General features: G+C 54.6%; 1 protein-coding gene and 1 long non-coding RNA gene across 12 annotated transcripts in view; both read right to left on the reverse strand.

The window, feature by feature from the left end:
- Window positions 1-2,494: 2,494 nt before the first annotated feature.
- On the reverse strand, window positions 2,495-7,174 carry LOC112820830 (uncharacterized). Its single transcript, XR_003207263.2, has 2 exons — window positions 4,644-7,174; window positions 2,495-3,435 (listed from the first exon to the last, which is right to left on the reverse strand). It is a non-coding gene; the product is annotated as an uncharacterized lncRNA (long non-coding RNA).
- Window positions 7,175-7,677: 503 nt separating this feature from the next.
- Window positions 7,678-22,113, reverse strand: part of DNMT3A (DNA methyltransferase 3 alpha) — a 97,185-nt gene continuing 82,749 nt past the window's right edge. For all 11 annotated transcript variants that reach the window (XM_025867854.2, XM_025867852.2, XM_073897076.1 and 8 more), the window contains 17 exons: window positions 21,492-21,707; window positions 21,065-21,223; window positions 20,517-20,624; window positions 20,101-20,257; window positions 19,615-19,764; window positions 19,463-19,507; window positions 18,650-18,729; window positions 17,957-18,069; window positions 17,671-17,854; window positions 17,445-17,529; window positions 15,434-15,579; window positions 14,525-14,615; window positions 14,187-14,335; window positions 13,010-13,095; window positions 10,820-10,889; window positions 9,898-10,016; window positions 7,678-9,105 (listed from right to left, as the gene is read on the reverse strand). In XM_025867854.2, the coding sequence (XP_025723639.1) occupies window positions 8,964-9,105; window positions 9,898-10,016; window positions 10,820-10,889; window positions 13,010-13,095; window positions 14,187-14,335; window positions 14,525-14,615; window positions 15,434-15,579; window positions 17,445-17,529; window positions 17,671-17,854; window positions 17,957-18,069; window positions 18,650-18,729; window positions 19,463-19,507; window positions 19,615-19,764; window positions 20,101-20,257; window positions 20,517-20,624; window positions 21,065-21,223; window positions 21,492-21,707 (2,100 nt within the window). In that variant the 3' untranslated portion in view covers window positions 7,678-8,963. The remainder of the gene's footprint in view (window positions 9,106-9,897; window positions 10,017-10,819; window positions 10,890-13,009; window positions 13,096-14,186; window positions 14,336-14,524; window positions 14,616-15,433; window positions 15,580-17,444; window positions 17,530-17,670; window positions 17,855-17,956; window positions 18,070-18,649; window positions 18,730-19,462; window positions 19,508-19,614; window positions 19,765-20,100; window positions 20,258-20,516; window positions 20,625-21,064; window positions 21,224-21,491; window positions 21,708-22,113) is intronic.

The following is a 22,113-nucleotide window of genomic DNA, read 5'->3' on the forward strand; positions in this document are numbered from 1 at the left end:
TGTCTTTCTTCTGATACAGTTTAGGGCACCTGGGACTTCATAACCCCCAAACCTCCAGGCCCCTTCCTCCCAACCCAGCTGCACCGCCCTAGGATTCCAGCAGAGAGGAGCAAAATATGCCAACTGAAGTGAATGGGCCTTGTTCTTTTAAAGTGTATTGGAAGCAAAGAGAAAGGGAGCTTTGGGGGTGATCCCAGGAGCCCATCACAGGGGAGCCCTGTTCCCCTTGGATGTGACCTCCTTATGCCCCCATCTTCAACATATACTCTCTTCCCTTCATGGAAGCCCCCCACCTAACACCCACCTCCCCCAGGAAGGACCGCCACTGCCCGTGCCTGCCACCTCTGGCCTATGCCTTTGGCCCCCCCAAGCCAGCCAGCTCCCAGACAGCCTCTTGTCCCCCTCCCTCCTCTTTTCCACCCCACATTCACCACGTCAATCTTGCTGAGTCCGAGGAAGTCTCTCCTGAACCAGCAAGCCTGGGCCTGGTGGTGTGCACTGTCTCCACCCGCCCCAGGGAAGACCCACCTGGGCAGTCCCACTGGGCTGTGGGCCCTGTCACCTCACTCCTGCCCAGCCCTGACCCTTCCCTCTCTCTCCCTACTCCTCCACCATCAAATGGTACCTTGTTTAAATGCAGGAACTTCACGAGATGGTTTTTACTAATGGAATGATCACCGCAGCTTCTTCCTGTATGCTCTGGCCATACCACCTATCTCCATCCAGCTCAGATGACACTGGGGCGCTCCATACTGATGACATCCTGCCATTTCTCCTTAGCCTTGGAACCCGAGTCTCAAAGATTCGGCGTGCATTCCATCCCCCACAGGCTTCCTCCACGTGGACACCATTTAGTGACCAATGTTTCTACTCCAGCTTCTTGCTACAGATTTCTAGCTTTTCGGGGCGGGGGGGGGATGTTTGAGCCTTCACTTCCCCACCGGGATTAACACTTTCCTGAGTTGGTCCAACTAAGGACTATGTTTGTTTTTTCTGGACTGAGAGCCTCAGAGCTGAAGATCTACTACAGGTCTGCTGACCACTTGGAGGAAATCAGGCAAATGTGTCAGGAGCCAGCCAAAATCTTTCTCTCTTTGTCCCAGTACATCTCACTTCTGGGAATCTAGTTAAGGAGAAAAAACACAAAATATAGGGGGGAAAAAAAACCCAACACATAAAGATATTTATTACAGCTCTATTTATAGCTAAAATAAAATGCATATATATAGAAACAGATATCCAACAAGAAAATACCATGCAGCCATTTGAGGGAAAAAAAAAAAAAAGCATTCTACATCAACACTGAAAAATAGAGAAAAAAGTAGGACAAAAGTTAAATGCACATTTACAATTTTGTAAAGAAAAGTGCCCATGAGAAAAGCTTATTTTCTCCTTTTTCTCAAATTTCCCTTTTAGGATTTCTTTCAAAGCAGCCAACAAAGTGGTGCAGTCCTAAACCTCTCCCAAAGTCTAAGGCAGGAAAGAAACCTTGAATAATCCACCCTTAGGGGAAGCAGCCGTTGGCTGGGACTTGCTTGGCACTTAGGAGATAGAAATGCCACACCAAACGCCGGGGTCTTAGAGCTGAGATGTGGCAGGAAGATCCTGTTCCTATGTGTGTTCAGATTCCGGTTTTTAGATGGTGGAGACTGGGAGTCACTGAGTGACTCATAGACAAAGAATTGTGAGGATGAAGGGGACATTGCATACGAATGGACTCTTCAAGCCATAAGGCACGGTCCACTTGCAAGACAGTTCTGAGAAGGGGCCGGGCAGCAAGAGGAGCCCAGACTCGGGGTTTCAAGGAAGCCCAGTAGTATCCCCAAATGGCTGCCCAGGACCTCTTCACTGCCATTCCCGGAGGCCCCATGCACTGCTGGCCAGGGGCCAAGAAGGATCTATCTTCAGCTGAGCTGAAATGGACTGACTTCCTGCAAACTGGCCCCACTTCTGCCTGCTTTTTGGAACTACCCAGAACAATCCCAGCCCCTCGGCCTTGCCCTGTCAGTGTTTGCAAACATCTCTCGATTCTCTCTTTTTTAGGCCAAATGCCTCAGTCTGTTCCAGGGCCCCTGCACTGTCCAGATTGTCTACCTCCCAGAAACCCCCTAGGGAGGGGAACAGTGCCCGTCTGACCCAGGCACTGGCACGAGGCCCCCCATCTCGCGGCTCCAGCCTGAAAACTCCTACCCCTCAGCCCAGGACAGAATTTGCTCCTTCAGCGACCTCGTCTCCCTCCGTAACTTATGTTGGAGCTTCGAGTTGACAAAACTGTCCCTTTTCCATCCAGTCTACAGCCCCTATTTAATGCTCACGCAGGTGATATTTTCAAGGGAGAAACTGCATTGTCTGGACCCAATGCCAGTCCCTCCCCACTTGGGCAGCACTTGACCCCTCCGGGAAGGCTGTGAACAGTCATGTCGGGCGGGGGGGGGGGGGGGGGGGGGGGGGGGGGGGGGAGGAGACGCAAGACAAAAGGACATTATTACGGTGCTTTTTCCGTTTTTCTTTTTGCACAAAAACAGTCCATTTATTCAAGTGTTCTCCAGCACAAGTACATTAGAAAGGAGCTTTATTATATTCTTCTGGGCACAAAAAAAATGTGATGAAGGCGGAACTGACAGACTTTCTACATCTGCTGTACGCATTGACCTCTTTAATTATTTCATAAACAGCTATGTCACGAGCATCACTTACACAGAGATACAACAGAACACCGGGGGACGGGGCTGGGGACCCGCTCAGGGTGGGGGGGCCCCCTCTCCCGCGCCCCTCCTTGGATGTCCCAGAACCAGACTGTGAAATGTACATTATTATTGTCAATAAATAGAGAAGCAACCCTAAAAAAAAAATACAGTGGTGAAAGGATGCTGGAACCAGGAAAACAAACAAACAAACAAACAAAAAAAAAAAAAACCCCAAAGGAAAAAAAAAAAAGAGGAACTGAAGAGAAAGGCTGGGGTGGGGGAGGGGCGGGGGAGGAAGTCCTGCATTTAGCTGCGTGGAATGTGGAGTAAAAGTGCTCTGCCGCGGGGGGTCAAAGCGAAATCGTCTGTAACAGTAAAAGGTATTACCAAATCAGCTACAGAGTTTATTCTTCAGTATGAATACATGATTTCCCACAAATAAGTAAGCACCCGCTACTTCAATGCCTCAGCTAAAACACATGAAATCGCTCATTTAGTTTTCAAGTACAAAGTTAAAATGCCTTTTTAATAATAATATATCAGAGTAAAATAATAGTCTCTTTTAAACTCCACTACAAGAAAACAAAACAAACAGTCATTGTCCAGACAGCAGACTTAATTTAACAATATATATTTTTAATAAAATGTTTTTAGCACCTTGTTGAGTCACCTCCTCCCTCTGCGTATTCTAAGAAATTTCGGCATTTTGGTTGGACGTTGAATTCTAGAGCTCTGCGACCGAATCAGTCTGGGAAGTGAAATGGGACTGGTGTGAGGCTTTCGATCCCTGCTCATCTCCACAGGTGCAGGCGCTGGAGGCTGCGGGACTGGGGTGGGGAGCGGGGAGCCGCCTGCCCTCCTGCAGCCCTCTGGTGGAGCAGACTGGGGGGGGGGGGGGTTCCAGTTACCAGAGTTCCAGGAGTCCATGGGCCTCCGTTCAGGCAATTCAGCCAGTCACAACTAGCAAAGGGACCTTGTGTCCTTGCGCTCGCTGCTTTAGACCTGTTTCTCCCGCCCCAGAAGCTCCACTGCCTAGGGTCCGTGATGGGCAAGAGGTCACCAAGCAAAGGCCCCCCTCAGCCAGGTCTCTGAGACATCACGGGGACAGGAGGGGCTGCCCTCGCTTCCCAAAGACACCCAGGCTTTCCTTTACCAAAATGTAAAGATTCGAGAGCTTCTGCTAGAACCTCAGAGTCTATCCTTGCCATCAATCTCCCCCTCTTTCCTCCCAGATCCTGCAAACATGTGTCGTTAATCCCTGCCTCAGCAGGGTCAGGCCGGGAGGCTGTGCTAGCTCTGGGCCAGGCCTCCACAACACCCCCCCATCCTGTGCTGGAAGAAAGCCTTCAGCTCTCCTGCCAAGGACAACTCCGATGTCACCTCTAATCACAAGCACTGGGAGCAACCAGACTAGACAATGCCCGAAGACAAACTCAGATCCCTCACCTCCCGGGATCAGAATGGGGCCTGGCTGGAAATTCTGTTCTCGCCAGAATCTTGGGTCTGCTGTTCCCCTGACCAAAAGGAACAACTAGCCCTCTCTAGATCACAGCGCCAGGCGAGGCCCCAAGGCCCTAATCCACAGCTCGAGGGGACTCCTGCAAGTTTCTTAAAAATGACTGCTCCAAAAGCCACAGCAACCTCTGGCCAAGCAGAATGGCGACAGGAATTCAAAACCTCCTCTGAGATCAACTTTATGTATACCTAGATCGTCAAAAGCAGGAAGACTCTGGATTGCAGTTTTCCTGGAGAACACGCTTCCCAGATGGCTCCTTCCCTTGCTCCTGCAACAGACCTTCCTGTGCTGGAGATGGTGGGTATTCTCATCTAGGTTTTCCCAGAACCACCGGCGAAGCAGGGAGGAGGGGGAGCCGACCCTCAAGAGACCAGTTCAGTGTCCAGCAGCCTTCCCTGCTGCCCGGTCTGCCTGTCCCAATCCACACCCTAGCGACTCACCAAGACTCCCACGGGCATCTCCACCAGCCAACCACTCCCAGGCCTGTCTCAAAAGCTAAGAGGTCCTGGACGCTCTTTGGGGAAGTTTGCTTTCTAGAAGAATGTTCAATAGCAGGAAGGTTCTGAGGTCTAGAGAGAAAAACAGATAGTAACACACTCATGGCGTGATCTGCTGACTGCAAGAACCCTCTCCCCGCCCCAGGCCTCACCGGCTGCTCCCCCAGCCGACTGCTCTGCAGCCAGTCCCCCGGGGAAGGGGCTTAGCACCAGCCAGCTTGAGGCCTGGCCCACAGGGCTCAGCAGCTGCCTGCGGGAGACTCACTTCCTCCTCAGGCAGGCGGCCGACGGCTCTGTGACCCTGGCACAAGCCCCCGGCAACCTCCCCCTGACAAAAGCCACCCATCTCTTTGGCACCACCTTCTACTTGGCACCTGCCACAAATGGGGAGGCATCCTCCTCAGGCCCCAGAAGCCCTGGTTTCCCGGGGTAAATTTCATAAGAAAGATCCCACTGGGGACATACTCCAGAATTTTCCCTGGGCCTTCTTTGGTTTCTCCTACTCCACGCCCCTAACCTTGGCTTCACCCACAGCAAGTGTTAACGATCCCCTCCTTAATCCTCACACAACCCTGCCTCCGTCAAAGCACAGCCCTCCTTTAGAAGGCGACCAGATCCGTGTCCCCAGAAGCACCCCACCCAGGGCTAGCAGCAGACTGTTGCGAGCATCGGGCACAGCCAAGCTGGTACATTCCCAAGGTCCCCTGCACCCTCCCGAGTTCTACTGGGGGGACCAAGCCCGTGGGGTGGGCTGGAAGAAAAGCTGGTGTTTGCTAACGGTCATCTGGCCCATTCTGGGGCCTAGTCAGGTTGCTGGACCAGGAGAAACAAGTACTCTTCAGGATCAGTCACAACAAGCAGGCCTCCCCCCAGCAAGCTGGCCAGCCCACACTAAGCCCTCAGGCTTGCCGCCTCCACGGCTACCACACCAACCCCCTGGGTGAAGCTTGGGCCGTCGGGAAAGGCAAACTCCTTCATGTAAGCAGTGGACGAAAGGCCTAGGAGGGCCAGGAGAGCTGGAAAGTCTGTTTGCAGAGGCAGGCCCGTGAAGAGCCGGTCCTGACGCTGGGGGCTGCGAAGACCTTAGCCTTGGCCAGTGGGGGAGGGAGCACCTTGGACTGCCTGAGGCAGCCCCTCCTCCCCGAAGCCCTCCTGGAGTGGTGCTGGTGGACCCAGGCCAGGAAGATGGAGCCCGGCTGGAGAAGGAGGGGACGAGCGTGAGCACCACGGGTTAGGTACAGGGGTTCCAACGAGGGAGGGGCAGAGGTATTCCCCCTCCTAGCTGCTCCGGCCCCGAGGAGGCCCACCGTGGCCACCTGCCGCCACGTCACAGAGTTGGCAGGGAGCAAACTGGGTGTGATCTTAAAAACCAATCTGACAAGGAAACGCGTAGCTTGAAGCCCAGGACCAAGCACCTCAAAAGGAGTGGGAGACTGTGGCCACCAGCTGTGAGCTTACTCCTGAGCAATGAGCAAGGGATTCAAAGCCTTGGTTTAGTTTTGTCACCAATTACTAATTTACTTTATTCAAAAGATGAGTTTCACTGTCCCATTTTTCTTTCTTTTTTTTTTTTTTTTTTCCAATGGAAGCCCCCTGGCCAAGATAGACCTGGATGTCGATTTTATTTTGGTTGGGGGAGAATAGGTAGGGGGAGTCGAGGGCTGACTTGACTGGTGCCTAGAGTTGCAGGTCAGTATCACAGGTTGCTAACAGAAGAATCTTTTGACATCACCAGGGGCAAAAGAGATAGAATGCTACCTGCTAGAGGAGAGCACCTGCGGGGATAAAACCTCCTCTTCCCGCCTTCAGCACCTAGCAACTTCTGGGATTGAGAGTCTACCTGCAATCAGGGCAACAGAGGTAAAGAGCTGCAGGGCCGACGCCACAAAGTCCTGAATCCTGGGGAGAAGAGCGCTGGGAGCCCCCCGGTTGTGTGTGTGTGTGTGTGTGTGTGTGTGTGTGTGTGTGTGTGTGCGCCCATTCCACATCGGTAGAGATCGGTTCCTGTGTATGCGTGTGGGATTGACTGATTGGTGTGGGGCTTATGTCTGCAGTGGGACCCGAGGCTCAGCACTCTGAGCCCCCCTGCCCCGCTCCCCACTACGTAATATTTCTTATACATGACCCTATCTATGTATTTATATAGCGCCTATCACCGTAGGCCCTATCTTTCTAGGGATGCGAACTTGGGACCATGTGCTTGACGGCACACCTCCCAGCCCTGCCAGTCCCAGGAGGTGCCATCCCCCCTCCCATTATAAAATATATATCTCTATATGCCACATATCTACACCCCATCTATCCAGGCAAGCATCTGCCCATTGGGCCCTCACCCTGGAGCCACCGATGCTGGCCCTGCCTACCGCCAACGCCTGCCTCGGTAGGAGGTGGAACCAAGTGTCCGTGCCCTTGGGGCTCCAGGTGCTGCCGGCTCGGGTGAGAGCCCAGCTATCATCAGACCAAGTACTAGAAAAGAAATACACACCACTCCAATCATACACACGAGGAGAGAGATGGCCTGGTCCTCCCTCCAGCCCTGACACGCACGACTCAGAGGAGGGGAAGAAGAGAGGAGGGACGCGCCCGGAAGGCCGGCCTCGGGGACTCCCCTGGCCGCCCAGCTGTCACTGTGCCCGGTGGCCCACCTGGCCCGAGGGGTGGGGAGCCAGGGCACCAGGGCCACCGCTAACTTAGAAGCACCCTGCTCCCCGCACCTCGGTTTGAAACCGCAAGGGAGGGGGGGTTGGGTTTTTGTTTTCTTAAAGAAAAAATCTGAAAACAAACATAATTATAACCAGAACCATAAGAATAATTATAACAAAAGGTGTCATCAGCCTCCCAGTATAAAACTGCAGCCTTTGGAGATGACCAAAAACATCACATTCCAGGGGCCGGAAGCCGCCTTGTGCACAGAGGGTGGATGGTGAGGGCCTCATAAAAGAACACACAAAAGGCGACTTAGACAGGAAAGCACCAGTACGTTTTGTATGTTTTTTTATTTGCTCCAGGTGGGGTTTTAACGGTCACTTGCCCACACTCTGGATTATTTCTGATCCCACCACAAGGAGCCCTCGAATCGGCTAATGTGAGAAATTGGGAAGGAAGACTCCTTATCCTGTCATCTTGCCGAGGGAGTCTCCTTTTTGAAAAAAAATCAAAAGGTTATTGCGTGAGCCTGGATGAATCCCACTCTCAGCTCTCCACGGTCCGACCCACCTCCCCTCACCCCCGTTTTTGGCAAGGAGAAGCAGGAGAACGCGGGTCCCGGATTCTCCCCCTTCACCTTGTTCAATACCGGGGGAGAAAGCCCACCACGGCATCGATTCACCTTCAAGCTGCCTCCCTTCTCCATCCTCGGTTTAACCCTTTGCACATAAGGCAACGTGGAAGCTGATGTTTTTACTCATCTCGCTGTTTAAAGCACCAGTATGAAGTCGGGTTGTACAGTAGTTAACAGTACCTTTTATATATAGATCTCATATCTATCATATATATATAAACTGTAAACAAGAGGTAACAGCGGCTTCTAGAAACTGATTTTCTTCAAGGTTTCCTGTGTGGTAGGCACCTGAAATACTGTATAAAAGGGTCTTGTGTGTTCTGTCTTCCTGCTGCTAGTTGGGCTCTGTTCTGCATGACCAGGAATGGTGCTGGCAAGACAGCTCAGTGGCTGGGAGGGAATTCTGCCGCTGAGTGTCACTATTTTCTGTCCCTTGCTTGTGCTCCTATCTGATCAGGCTAGAGACAACAACGAAAAAAAAAAAAAAGATATATAGTAAAAAAAAAAAAAAATCCAATATATAGATTTCTATAGAATTTCCTTTTTTCCTTTTCTCCCACCCTTCTTCTGCAAGGTATTGTTACTATTTCTTATTACTGATTTTTGCTGCAATAAACCCTCTTGTTTCAGTCACAGCAAGAAACAAAAACCCAAACAAACAGAAAACCCCTCTGAAAAGAGTAGAAAACAAAAGGTTTGACCAAAACAAAAAAAAAGGGGGGGGTGGGGGGGTGGGGGGGGAGGGAGCTTGGTTTTGTTTTTAAATAGGACTGAAGATTAACATTGAAAACTCAGGAGATGATGTCCAACCCTTTGTGCAAGGCAAAGCCCTCCGGTACTTCCGGCTCTGTGGTTTTTGTTTTAAATTCCTTTTTCTCTTCTGGGTGCTGATACTCCTCTCGATCCTCATGTTGTTGGTGTTTTGTTTTGTGTTTTTTGTTTGTTTAACTTTGTGTCACTACCTCAGTTTGCCCTCATGTCCCTTACACACAAGCAAAATATTCCTTCAGCGGAGCGAAGAGGTGGCGGATGACCGGCACGCTCCACGACCGGCCCAGCAGTCTCTGCCTCGCCAAGCGGCTCATGTTGGAGACGTCGGTATAGTGGACAGGGAAGCCAAACACCCTGGGGAGAAAAGGCAGAAAGGGCGGGGATGAGCGCGGGTGGGTGCGATCCGGCTGCATCTTCCATCCTGTATCGCCAACCACGACTCAGGCACCCTGCCACTTGCCGTGGGTCTGATGGGAAGGAAGCCAACCGCCGCCTGGGAGTGGCCACACAACAGAAACAAAGTTAGCATCAGTGAAAGACACCTCCGGAGATGCAGCAGGTACCTGAAGTCTATCCGTAATAAACACGCATCCCTAGGACCAAGCCCACAAGAGCAAGAACTCGACAAAGGAGCCGAACTCTTGCCCAACTGGAGGAGCTCCAAGCTTCTGTCTGTTCTCGTCGCGTATGTCAAGGGTCGCTTTGGCTAAACTGCAGTTACGCTGGGGACCAGGAGGCCGTCTAGCCCGTGAATCTGGTTTGCATCCAGTCAGGACATGAGGGTGCACGGCCCGCCTGGTCCTGTGCTGTCCTGGTTTGCACAGTTCCCGAAATGAGCAGCACGAGTGGAGGAAGCTCCTGGAGCTGCACTGTTTCCTGGGAGTTTAGCCGGACCCCTGGGAGCCACAGCCCCCTGAATCCACTCCTAGACCCCTCTGAGCCTGGGCCCGGTCTTACAATGCACAGGAGTGTCCCCCTACCTCCAGGAACCTGCCCTGTTGGGAAATGCTCAGGGAGACCCACTGCTCACGTGGTATCTGTGGAAGCTACGAGCCCGGCCGGAAGGGGCAGCGATCCCTCCCTCAGAGGCCGCAACCGCCACGCGCCACACACCCCACGACACCAGCACATGGCCTCGGGTACTACCTTTCCATTTCAGTGCACCATAAGATGTCCTCTTTCTCATTCATGAAGACGGGGAAATGCTGGTCTTTGCCCTGCTTTATGGAATTCGACCTAGTAGTAATGGTCCGCACTTTGCTGAACTAGAAGACGAGGAGAGGAAAAGAGGAATGAGCACTCGTTCGCTGGCCATGCATCTAACACGTGTGCCAGGCACGTGCCGGGATGGGTGAATCAAACACGGACAAGGCCTGGTCCGCACAGGTGGCCGGGGTAAGGCTCCAGCCCGAGCCTCTGCAGACCCCACTGCCCTGCTCTTCTTCCCACTTGGAGGTCACCTGGCCATCCTTAGTCCAGGCTCGCTGGCCAAGGACTTGAGAGGAAGCAGCTCACACCACTGAACTTCCTAAGTCTTCTAAGAATGGGTTCTTGCACATGTGTAGTGACTTGCAGGCAAAAGGATCCCAAATTACTGAGGGGCGCCTGCAGAGCCGGATGCTGGTGCCCGCACTCATGGAACCTGACGCCCAATACACTCACTCCGGGAGATTTCTCCAGAGACAAATGCAGCTTCCACATCACAGGCGAAGGCGCCGTCCCGAAGGCTTGTGCAATAGGTCCTGGCCAAAACATTTAAGCGCCCTAGCAGATCCAGGGACTTTGGCAAAGACTTCTTAAGTGTCTGCTTCTCACAGGACCAGCAGGCGATGCTCAACGAGGAGGGACTGAAGACCGGGAAGGATTTCTGATCTCTCTCCTTGCCCTCCAGGCTCTCCCCTGGGCCCTCCCCTCCAGCCGACTAGGTGTATGACCCCGAGCCACCTCCTAAGCTGCGTTCTCTGCACCAGCAGCGGACACTGGCCTGGAGAGCATTCAGGCTCATCCTGCCCTGTCTGCCCTTCTCCCTACCCACCAGCAGAGAGAGGGCTCTGGCACCGGGGCTAACCTTGGCTATTCTGCCGTGCTCCAGACACTCCTGCAGCTCCAGCTTATCATTCACAGTGGATGCCAACGGCCTAGGAAGCAGAAAGAGAAGGTAATGACAGAGACCAGGAGACCAGCAGGGAGGCAGCCAGCAGCCAGGACTCACACGGAGAGGTAAAAGGGGACTGTCGTCACCCGCACACACTGAAACCCCCTTCAAACTCCCCCAGAACATATGCACACACACTGCAGCCATCCATGGACAGCACACCAAGCGTTAATCCTTAAACCTAAATTCCACAGTTGGTCTCAATCTACAAATAAGCAGATACCACCCATCCACAAAAAGGAAAACCCAGGGCACCTGGGTGGCTCAGTCCTTAAGCGTCTGCCTTCGGCTCAGATCACGATCCCAGGGTCCCGGGATCGAGCCCCGCATCGGGCTTCCTGCTCGGCGGGAAGCCTGCTTCTCCCTCTCCCACTCCCCCTGCTTGTGTTCCCTCTCTCACTGTCTCTCTCTGTCAAATAAATAAATAAAATCTTAAAAAAAAAAAAAAAAAAAAGGAAGGAAAACCCAATGACTTTTATGCCAGTCATCACAAAACACACTGAGTTCTAGAAGTATCTGTCACAGGGGCACCTGGTGGCTCAGTCAGTTAAGCGTCTGACCTGGGCTCAGGTGATGATCTCAGGGTCCTGGGGCTGAGCCCCATTTTGGGAATCAGCACTGAGTGGGGCTGGCTGCTTGTCCCTCTCCCTCTGCCCCTCCCCCCACCCATGGGCTCTCTAATAAATAAAATCTTTTCAAAAAAAAAGTATCCATCACAAAGCAAGCTTTGGGGGTGACCAGATGTTCCGTATCTTTGAATGTGGCGATGGCTGCATGGGTGTACACTGGATGAAATTCATCGACGCGTGCACCTTAACTGCACAGGTTAAAAAGCTTTAACTTCTGCACAATGCCCAGAAGACCACAGTTCTGCGACGCTGAACGTGTCACTTCTCAGAGAGCGGAGCAGATCACTGAACGTCACCTTTAGGGCTGACCTTTTCTGATATTTCACACAGCAGTCTACCATCTCAGCATGGGACCCACAGGGACCCTCGGTCAAAGTGCACGCCTCCAGCCTCCGCCCTACTTATGCACACACACCCCCTACGTGGCCCCACACAGTACCTCTGCTCCACCTCGAAGCTCAGAGTTCTAGAATTTTAGAGTTGGAAGAAGCAGGTGAGAACAATCCCATAGGACCCAGGTCTGTGAGGACACACTGAGTTCGTGGCTCCATGGAATACTGGACCACATAACCCGGTCCACTCTTCCGGGACACAGGTACAGCTGGGGAACCTAGGAGGGGGCACTCAACGGTCTGTAGGTCAGCTATCCCACAGACAGGACTCCTTCCCATCAATAAGCCTTCGCAAAAGACAGCAGCTTTGTAAAGCGGGTATGAGACTGGGATGTTTCTACAACTTCATGCTAATGGCAGAGAGGGAGAGAGGACTGAAGCCAGATTAGATGATGTGAACAATTTATAGATACAGCAAAGTTAACAATCCACTCTTAGAACATTCTGGAAAATATTTCCCTGCATAACAGATATCCAGATGAGGTGGATCTCACTCTGCTCTTGAACTGCTGACTCTCAATCAGAATTCCTTTCTCCTCGCGGGCCTTTTTATAATCCAACTATGACACTGAAGAAATGAAATTATCTTCGTTCCTAGACATTAACCTCTCTCTCTGTGTAACCTAAATAAAGAACATCCTCCCAACGATGGACCCAAAGCCACAAAGTGTGTGGCTAATATGCAAAGCAGGACTCTCTAAGCTGCACCCAGCAGGTGTGGCCCAGCTGTGGGCACCACTCTTCCCCATCCCAACTCCACCCTCCCCAGCTTCACCTCTGGAGACCAAGGACGAGCTGACTCCAGATACGTCACCAATGCACGAGAACCAACGATGTAACTCAGCAGCATGGTGATTCTCCTGTTTCAACCACTAGCCATTGGTTTCTCAGGCAAGTATTTTCTATTCCCTGACTTCCCTTCTCCCTCAAGGAGACGGAAACAGAAGAACATGGTAGAGCAGCAAGCTAGCCAGCAGGGGAGGGTGCCCAAGAGCACCCACTCAGTGACCTCCTCCTCCTTGGGCCGAGCTGCCTGCAGACACCAACCCACCGCCACCCCAGGCCCAAGCACTCTCACCAACCTGTTCATACCAGGAAGGTTCCCCCAGAAGTAGCGGGCCCTGTGTGCAGCTGACACTTCTTTGGCATCAATCATCACAGGGTTGGACTATAAAACAGGAGAAAGATTAAAGATGAGCGAGAGAGGAATAGCAGATGGTGCCAGGAAATTTTGCTAGTTTAGAGCCTTACAGCCTCAAAGGCGCTTGCTTTCTCCTCTCTCAGGAAGCCACGGCAGTGGGACAGCCTGAAGCCTCCAGGAAAAGCCAGAATGGAACCCAGCCACATTCCACATGCTCTCATTAGAACACATTAGAACATTCTAGACCACTGCAGTCTCACTGAACATTCTGTGATGATGGACAGGTTTTCTGTCTGCACTGTTCAACGGAGGAGCTGCAGGTGGCTAATGAGTACTTGAAATGAGGCTCGAGCGACAGAGGAATTTTAATGTTAATTTAAATACCACATGTGGCTGAGGGCTACCCTAACTGGACTACGTAGCTCTAGCTCACCCAGAGGCTCTGAGTAAGAAAGTTCCAATGAGTGCAGACGTGTTCACTGTATGTCCAGATTATGAGCCAAATAGACACCTGCTCACATTTAAGAACACCAGCTCGAGGTGTTACTGACCCCAAGACTCTGGAGCATGGGCTCGAGCTCCCAGACCGCCCACCCTGAGAATGCCTCTGGCCACAGAGACCCTCTGTGCATGCCTCCAACCCGGCTCAGCACGGACATGGGACCCACGTTATGGGGAATAAAAACAGGTAAGCCGTGTTTTTTACTTCCCAGGTGCCACAGCACATCTGTCATGGTGCCAGGGAGTGAGGGCAAGCCATTCTGGTCGGGGAAAATTGATGTGGCCACCTCAAAGGGCGCCCCTAGGGAAACACCACTCAGAACCCCACACTCTAGGAGCCTGGCACCCCACCCTATTAGGAACAGTCAAGTCCTTCAAGCCCTGAGGCCCATACCCACACACTACCTCTTAGAGTCAGACCACAGGTTCTGTCCAGAGCAGGCCTCTACCAGTTTCCTCCCTGTCTAATTGGGAAGCCCTCGAGCTTCCCGAACAGGCCCCTTGCAAAGCAGAAGTCACCAGTCCCCAGCTCCACAATGCAGATGAGACAGGGATAAAGCAGCAGTCCAAGGTAGAAGCCATTAGTGAGCTGGCCAAACCAAGGTTGCTGGCTATACCTCGAGAAATCGCGAGATGTCCCTCTTGTCACTAACGCCCATGGCCACCACATTCTCAAAGAGCCAGAAGAAGGGGCGGTCATCTCCCTCCTTGGGCCGCGCATCATGCAGGAGGCGGTAGAACTCAAAGAAGAGCCGGCCAGTGCCCTCTGAGAGGTCGGAAGAGAAAGCCATCAGCTGGGGCTGTCTGCACGAGACAGTGGTGTGGCTCGGGCACAGGGAGGGCAAGGGAGGACAGGGTCATCGGGAGTAGCTGTCCCAGGGCAGAAATGTCCAAGTAGGAAACCTACGTGCGGAAGCACCAGCTCAGAAGGTGGAGGGGTGAGCACAGCACCTACCGTAGAGTCCTTTACGGGCAGGGTTGACGATGGAGAGATCATTGCAAGGACTGCCCCCAATCACCAGATCGAATGGGCCCCACTCCTGGATCTGGGAGGATAAAGGTAATGGGATGGCCTGATGTCCGGGGACAGAGGCAGAAAGGAAGAAGGAAGTTATCTGTGGACTTGGCTAAAAAAAGTACTTTGGCACCGGAGAGAAGAGACCCAGCTGCTCAGTATGCTCACTATATACCTTCATTAAGTACATACTACACACACACACACACACACACACACACACACACACACACACACAGCACCACGGGCAAGTCGCTGAGGCTCTCTGAGCTCAGTTTTCTAAACAAAGGGAAGGGATCCAGTTGGATCATCTCTGAGGCCAGCAGGGAGACAGCTGTGTTCCCAATACGAAAAGCAGCCACTTAGGGGGAAGGCGGTCCAGGCCGGGCAGCTGACCGTGAAGGCACTCTGTGCTCTGCGCACTTTGGGCAGGGTGTCTGGGCCATCTGAATGCCCTCCAAACGCCCTTGGGGATCCCTGAGGGCCTGCAGTTTCCGGGTCGTAGACACAGTTAACTGGAAAGGCAAAGGGTCACCTGGGCAAGACCCTGCCAGAGTCCCCCCCAGAAACGGAGGCTGGTAAAGCTGTTGCCAAAAGTACTGGGAAAATGGGAACCAAAGCGCTCTGCTGCAAAGGCCCTGAAGCTAGTCAGGGGGCAGCCAGAGCCTCAAAAGGCCAGCTCCCGGTTCCCACTGGAATCTGCCCATATTCCACACGGCAGAGAAGAGACTGGGAAAAAGGAGAAAGGAAAAGAGCAAATGAGCAAAATGCCAGGGGGCCGCCGCCGCCCCCGGGAGCAAAGTGCAAGGGACACAGAGAAGTGGGGCGGGTCCCACGACACTGACGTACATGCTTCTGTGTGACGCTGCGGACGTCGCCGACGTACATGATCTTCCCCTGGTGCCGCACCATGCCCACCGTGATGGAGTCCTCACACACCTCTGAGGCGATGTAGCGGTCCACCTGAATTCCCAAGTCCTTCAGCACCAGAAGCCCTGTGCCAGCCAGCGAAAGGCACGGTCACTGGGGCTCCTCCCCAGCACCCTGGTCTTCGCAGGGGGCTCTCCGGCTAGCGGACGCACGGGGCAGCAACAGGCCTGAGCCCTACCCTGCCCAGTGAACTAACTGCAGGATCCTTCTGGATCCCATTTCATGCCGATTTTGATCTACTCGGAAGGCCGTCAAGACCAGACAAGAGGCGGTTTCCAGGACCAGAGAGAACAGCGGGTGACTTTTTGGGTGGCCTTTTCTTTGCTGTTCCTACATCCTGCATAGACTGCTCCTTCCTCACCCCCACCCATGGCCTCCTGCCGCACTTCATCCTCCAAGACTCAACATAAATGCTACCTGCTCCAAGAAGGTTTCATCAACACCCCCCACACCGCGCCCTGCAGCCCCCCGGAAGCAACCCCCCCCCCCCCCCCCCCCCGTGTAAGCCCTCCCCGCTTTGCCTCTCTCTCCAACTCCTCAGAACCCTGTGTATTCCTCATTCAGCCCTCCTCCTAGGTTGCAAACGCTCTTCATAACAGAGGAGCTCACACAGGTTTCCTCCAGGGCAAACCACACTCACTTCCTTACGATAACCCCTTCACAAATGTTTGCTGGATTGAGAGCAAGGAAACAATGAGAACAGACCCTGAGAGCCTCTGCAGAAATAGGCTTCAGCAGCACCATTTCCACTGCTCCCACAGACCTCCCCACCGAGGAGTTTTTCCAGCCTCTCAGGGTGTGGCGTGGTTTAAGAGGGCCTCCAGTTTCTGGCCTGGGAAACCAAGGCTGTAAATTAATTTCCCTAGGTTTATAGAATCTCAACACTAAGCCGAGAACAGAATATAAACATCTGGCCTGGGATGCCACCCCGCCCGGGCCCTCTGACAGCCCGTTTCCCTCTGGTCACGTGAAGACACCCGTTATGAGGAGGTGATTCCTTTCTTAAGAACTGAGAAGCCGTCGGCCTAGGGCTATGGCAGGGGGCGGGTATGTGTCAGCAGCACCTTTCGGGAGGGCTCTTGGGCAAGGTCAAGAACCGTATGAAACAAACTTCCTACACTGTGCCCCAGCTCTCCCTACAAGAGAGTAGTTTACGTATATAATGATGTGTGTGTAAGGATGCTTGTCACAGCGCTGCTCATAACAGAGAAAAATGGTCAACAACCCAACAGAGGGTTAGTTACATAAATCATGGTACTTTCCACCCAGCGGAATCCTATGCAGCATTTACAAATAAAGGATGCAGTTCCATGTTAACATGAAAAAGCAGTCATGACAGCAAATGAAAAGGCAAGTTACAACACAGTGTGCGTTTTACTATACTCTCGTTTTATTTTTCTAGCTACGTAGGATTCTAGAAACACACATACATATATGCACGGAAAAAAAACATCAAAGGATATTCACCAAAACGCTAATTATAGAATTATGGGTGATTTATCTATTCTTTAGACTCTCTTGATCATTTTTTGGGGGTTTTTTGTTTTGTTTTGTTTTTTTTTACTGTGACTTACAGTCATCGTACGACAGAACACTGCCTAGGTTTTCGTTCTGGTCGCCGAGTCTGTCCTCTGAGGCTTTGTGAAAATCTTCAATAATCTCTAATGATCACCCTGTCCAATGCTGGGGCGCACCTCCCCCCCCTCCCCGCCTCCCACCAACAAAGACACGTGCCCCCCGGACACAGCAGCTGACCACGATTTTACTTCTCACTCAACACAAAAGTTTCCTCGGCGGGGTACCATTTCAACGGCTGTCATGTTAACTATTGTTTAACGTGTGTGAAACACACGCGGTCCCTCACGCAGAGCTCCCCTGCCCCGGGACAGGGACGGCAGCACCTCGTGGGGCTCGGGGGCCACACGCTCACCTGTAGCAATTCCGTCAAATAGAGACAGCACCCGGATGGGCTTCCTCTTCTCGGCTGGGACAGGTGGGTACACCTTCGGAGGGTCCTAGGCGGCGAGCACAAAGGGCCAGGTAAGCGCCCGGGAGGATTCTGCAGGCGGGTACCCAGGGCCGGCCCCCCCAGCCGCGCTAGGACCGCTCTGGCTTCAGAACCCGCCCCCCGCGAACGGCCCAGGCCCAGCACTCACAAATTCCTGGTCGTGGTTATTGGCGAAGAACATCTGGAGCCGCGAGGGCCAGTCGTCCCGCCGTCGCAGCAGCCCGTAGGTGCCCTTGTGCCCACACATGTAGCAGTTCCAGGGGTCCTCCTTGATGGCTGCCTGGGCAGCCCCCGGCCCCACCAAGAGGTCCACGCACTCCACACAGAAGCACCTGGAAGGAAGCCCAGTGTAGCGGGGGCGGAGAGGGGGGCTTCTCGGCCCCAGAGGGCGCCTGGCTGGGGGTGGGGGGAGGGGGCGGGCCGGGGAGCCTCACCTGCAACAGTTGTTGTTCCCGCACATGAGCACCTCGCGCCCCCCGCAGCAGATGGTGCAGTACGATTGGTAGCCATCATCATCGTACTGGTACGCGCACTCCAGGAAGCAATTCTAGAGGGGAGAGGCCGGTGGCGGCGGGGGGGGGTGCGTCAGAGACCACCGGGCAGCACCCGGTGCGGCCAGCGCAAAGGCAGGCTTTGCACCCGGCCTCTGGGCCCTGACCTAGGAACCGTAATCTGTCCTTGCAGGTGTGAGCCTGCCGCCTACTTGAGCCACACGTGTGGGAAGGGGCCAGCAGGTGTCCCGACCCAGAGCAATAGCACAGAATCGGGAAGCCCCAGAGCGAGGCCAGAGAGGCAACTGCACCCCCTTGTCCCTCGCCGCAGCCCTGGGCTTTCCTCCTGGGCCCCCAAGGACGCGGCAGCCCACCCACCCATCTGTCAGCCCCCTGCCCCACACCAGGGACTGTGACATGGTGAGCCCACATCTGCGGACCAGAATGGGCTTTCGAGGGGGACAATCTTTCCGGGGAGGACAAATAACAGCAAGTCGAACACTTCGAAGCCCACGGGCCCATTTGATCAGGACTCTGCGTCCAGAGCAAACCACGGGGTCACCACGGCAGCTACTCCAGGCGATAGCGAGCCCTAAGACGGGAGAAGGCGCAGACCGCCGGGGGCTGTGCCCCTACCTTACAGTTTTGGCACATTCCTCCGATGAAGAGAGGGTGTTCCAGGGTGACGTTGAGGCTCCCACAAGAGATGCAAATGTCTGGAAAGCAGGGAGCGTAGAGAAAGCAGAGTGAATGTCTCCAAAGGACCCCTTCCCACCTCGGTACCTAAGCCCAGCTCCAAGAAGGGTGACAGGAAAAGGGCATGTTGGAGCAGCGGCCCAAAAAGGAGGCAGACAGGAGTCTGGGAGGGTGCCCCATGGAGCAGGGGGGCATTGTGGCCCCAATCTCAATGCCCATTCAGCTCTCAGAGCGGCAATGCCACCCACCCAGGAAAGGCATAATTCGAGGACGGGAACGTCTGAGAAGAGGGCTGGGGCCCCGGGGGACTCTGGAGACAGTCCCTGGGCAGTCCTTAAGTCTTACGCTCCTGCCCCCATCTTTGCTGGCCCTGCGATGCTCTAACGGACCAGTGGATGAGAACAGGTGAGGAAAGGTAAAAGGCCAAAGGTCACAAGTTCAAGCAAATCCGAGAGAGGCCACCCTTCTCGGACCCACTGGAGTATCCCAAACCCTAATGACCAGCGCCTGCCATGGATAGGAAAGTAAGATGGTGGCACCAGGGAGACAGCTGTGTGGGTGAAGCAGGGTGGGGGAGGCGGGACGGGCAGGACAGAGGCCTTCACTGGGTACGGACGTCCCATGACGTTCAAACCTCCCTAAGGGCCTAGGCTACTCCGCACCGGGCCCTGCACTAGGAGCCAAGCCCTCCTGCCCGTCCTGGGGGCAACAGACTACGGACTTCCCAGGGAGTCCATGGCCATCGGGACTCACCCTCGATGTTCCGGCACTTCTGCCGCACCTCGTACACCAGCCGCTCTGCGGAGGGGAGGAGAGCCCAGCATCAGAGGGGGCCGTGAGGGCCACGGCCGCGCCTCTGAACGCCAGCCTCGCCGTGCCACTCTCTCCAAAGCCAGGCCAACTACCTCTTGTGCGTTCGTCAATTATCTCCTTGACCTTGGGCTTCTCCGTTGTGCTCTTTCGGGGCTTTTTGGCGGGTGGGGGTGGTGCATAGGCAGCTGCCTCGGGTTCGACCCACATGTCTGTGTAAACTTCTTTGTAGGGGTTCTTCTCTTCTGGATGGGGAAAGCAGGTGACAATATCACGGTCACCACCAACAAGCAGTGCCGGCTTCCTCCCCTCCTCTATTCCGCCTACGGAGGGGTGCAGCCCGGTCCCCAACTTGTTCTAGCTCCCAGCTCTCCTGTGCCAGCAAGCCAATGGGGGGAGCTTATCCCGCGTCCCTGAGCAGCCCTGCCCCTATCCTGACCCCAGGGAAAGGGAGACTGTGGCCACACCCCCTGGGCCTCTCGACCAAAGAGCTGGCAGCTCTCCCCAAGCAGGGCCTTCCCAGCCCTGGCGTGGAGCTGCCCGGCGGGCAGCAGAAGGCTGGCCTGGGCACCTGCATTTACCTTCGGGTGGCTCCAGGCCCTTGGGGCCAGAGGGCTGGAACCCCCCGAGAGCCCACTCGATCATCTGTTTGTTCTGCACCTCCACGGCCTTGGCTGTGTCACTCTCGTCGCTGTCATGGCATGCCGGGAACAGCTTCCCCGCGCGGCTGCTGGCCACCTGGAGGGCAACACGTATGGGGGAGGGAGTCAGGACAGGCTGGAGGACAGCGAGGGCAGCCTGAGGCGGGCGCTGGGAGAAGCGGCAGGGGAGGGTCACAGGAGAGTGTTAGAGGGAGGGAGTGCAGTAAGGGGTGAGTAATGGGGGGGGGACAAAAGAGAGTCCCAGGGGCCTTGCAGCCGGACCCTCTGCACTCCAGCTTCTAGACCAACTAGGAGTCCCTGCTGTCCAAGCCCCCGCTACTTGGAGGAGCACTCACCTGCAGGACTTCGTAGATGGCTTTGCGGTACATGGGCTGCTTGTTGTAGGTGGCCTGGTGGAAAGCACTGCAGAAGGAGCTCAGCGGCATCAGCTTCTCAACGCACACCTGGAGGAACCACCAACGCCCTCGCTTTCTCCTTCTGCCACACCCGTCAAGCCCCCACCACGTGCCTGGCAATGGGCAGGGACTGGGGCACCGAGACCCAACCTCCGCCCTTGAGAGGACCAGATGAATTGATAAATAACTCTATAATGCTCAAAGGAGGAGTCCAACCCAAACGTGGGGGAGGACCTCAATGCAAGCAGGAAAGGAGTTCTGGAGAAAGGGTCCTGGAAGGCAAGAGCCTGGCAGGCACCCCAGCTCCCCGAGCCCCCCAGGGCAGCCCACTTTTCTCTAGGGCTTCTTCCGGTCCCATGTGGAGAGTGGGGGCGAGCAGAGCCCACTTTTTCCACCGCAGGCCCGGACCGAGCCCCCGGCCCCAAACTACAGGCCCTGGGACCAAGACCCGTCCCTCCCCGAGGCTACCACCAGACCCCAGGACTTACCACCGAGAACTTGCCGTCTCCAAACCACATGACCCAGCGGGTGCCTTCAGCTGCTCGGCTCCGGCCCGTCATCCACCAAGACACAATGCGGCCTGGCCACCAGGAGAAGCCCCGAAGTTTCCCCCACACCAGCTCCCCAATGCCAAAGCCCCGGCCGTCCTGGAGCCCCAAGGAGCAGAAGTCATTACGTGGTGGTCACGAGGCCCTGCCACCCTGACCCCCCCCCCCATGGCAACCCCAGCCCTGGGCATCTGAGGGTCGGGACAGCCAGGAGGGAGCTGCATCTGAACCGCCCGAGACAGAGCAAGACTGGGCAGACGAAGAGGCCTGGGGTCAGGTGGAGAGAGGAGAGCAGGACGGGAAGAGCTGGCAGTGGAAGGACCCAGGAAAGAGCTGGACGAGGCAGGTGAAGGAGCGAGCCGCTCACCTCGTACTCCGGCTCATCGTCGGCTGCTTTGGTGGTGTTCTTGTCCCCCGCGTCTGCCCCCACGGGCTCAGGTGTGGTGGCCACGGTGGGGGATGCAGGGTCGGTGGGCTGCTGCACCGCGGGAGGGCTGGCCTCCTCCACCTTCTGAGACTCGCCAGACCCCTGGTTTTCCTCCACAGCATTCATTACTGCAATCACCTTGGCTTTCTTCTCAGCCTGGAGAAACAAGGAGCAGAAGTTACCTTGACCTCTCCAGGTATTAGCAAGCAAGGCCGCTTGATACTGGGGGCGGGGCGGGGGGGGGGGGGGGGGGAAGGGGCACAGCTCTTCTCAATCTCTTTGTGCTCTGGAGACAGTGACAGGAGGTAAAGGACTGAGTTCTCCGCTCATCAACTCGATTGGCTTGCCATGGAAAATGGGAAAATCTGAAGTTGGTCAGTGAACGCAAATCATTTGGCTGGTTTCCAGCCTTCTCTTGTGCCTCTCCTGAAATCTTCCTCCATAGGTCAGCCTCCATCAGTTGCCCACCCTCTGACATGGAAAGAGTAATTCTATTCAAAGAGTAATCATGCGCCTCAGATCTTGGCTCCATCCTCTCCTATCTTACTTCCCAATCACGAAT

This window comes from Callorhinus ursinus, unplaced genomic scaffold, assembly GCF_003265705.2.
Source record: "Callorhinus ursinus isolate GAN/ISIS: 27379988/994484 unplaced genomic scaffold, GSC_fseal_2.0 scaffold10, whole genome shotgun sequence".
Taxonomy (NCBI): domain Eukaryota; kingdom Metazoa; phylum Chordata; class Mammalia; order Carnivora; family Otariidae; genus Callorhinus; species Callorhinus ursinus.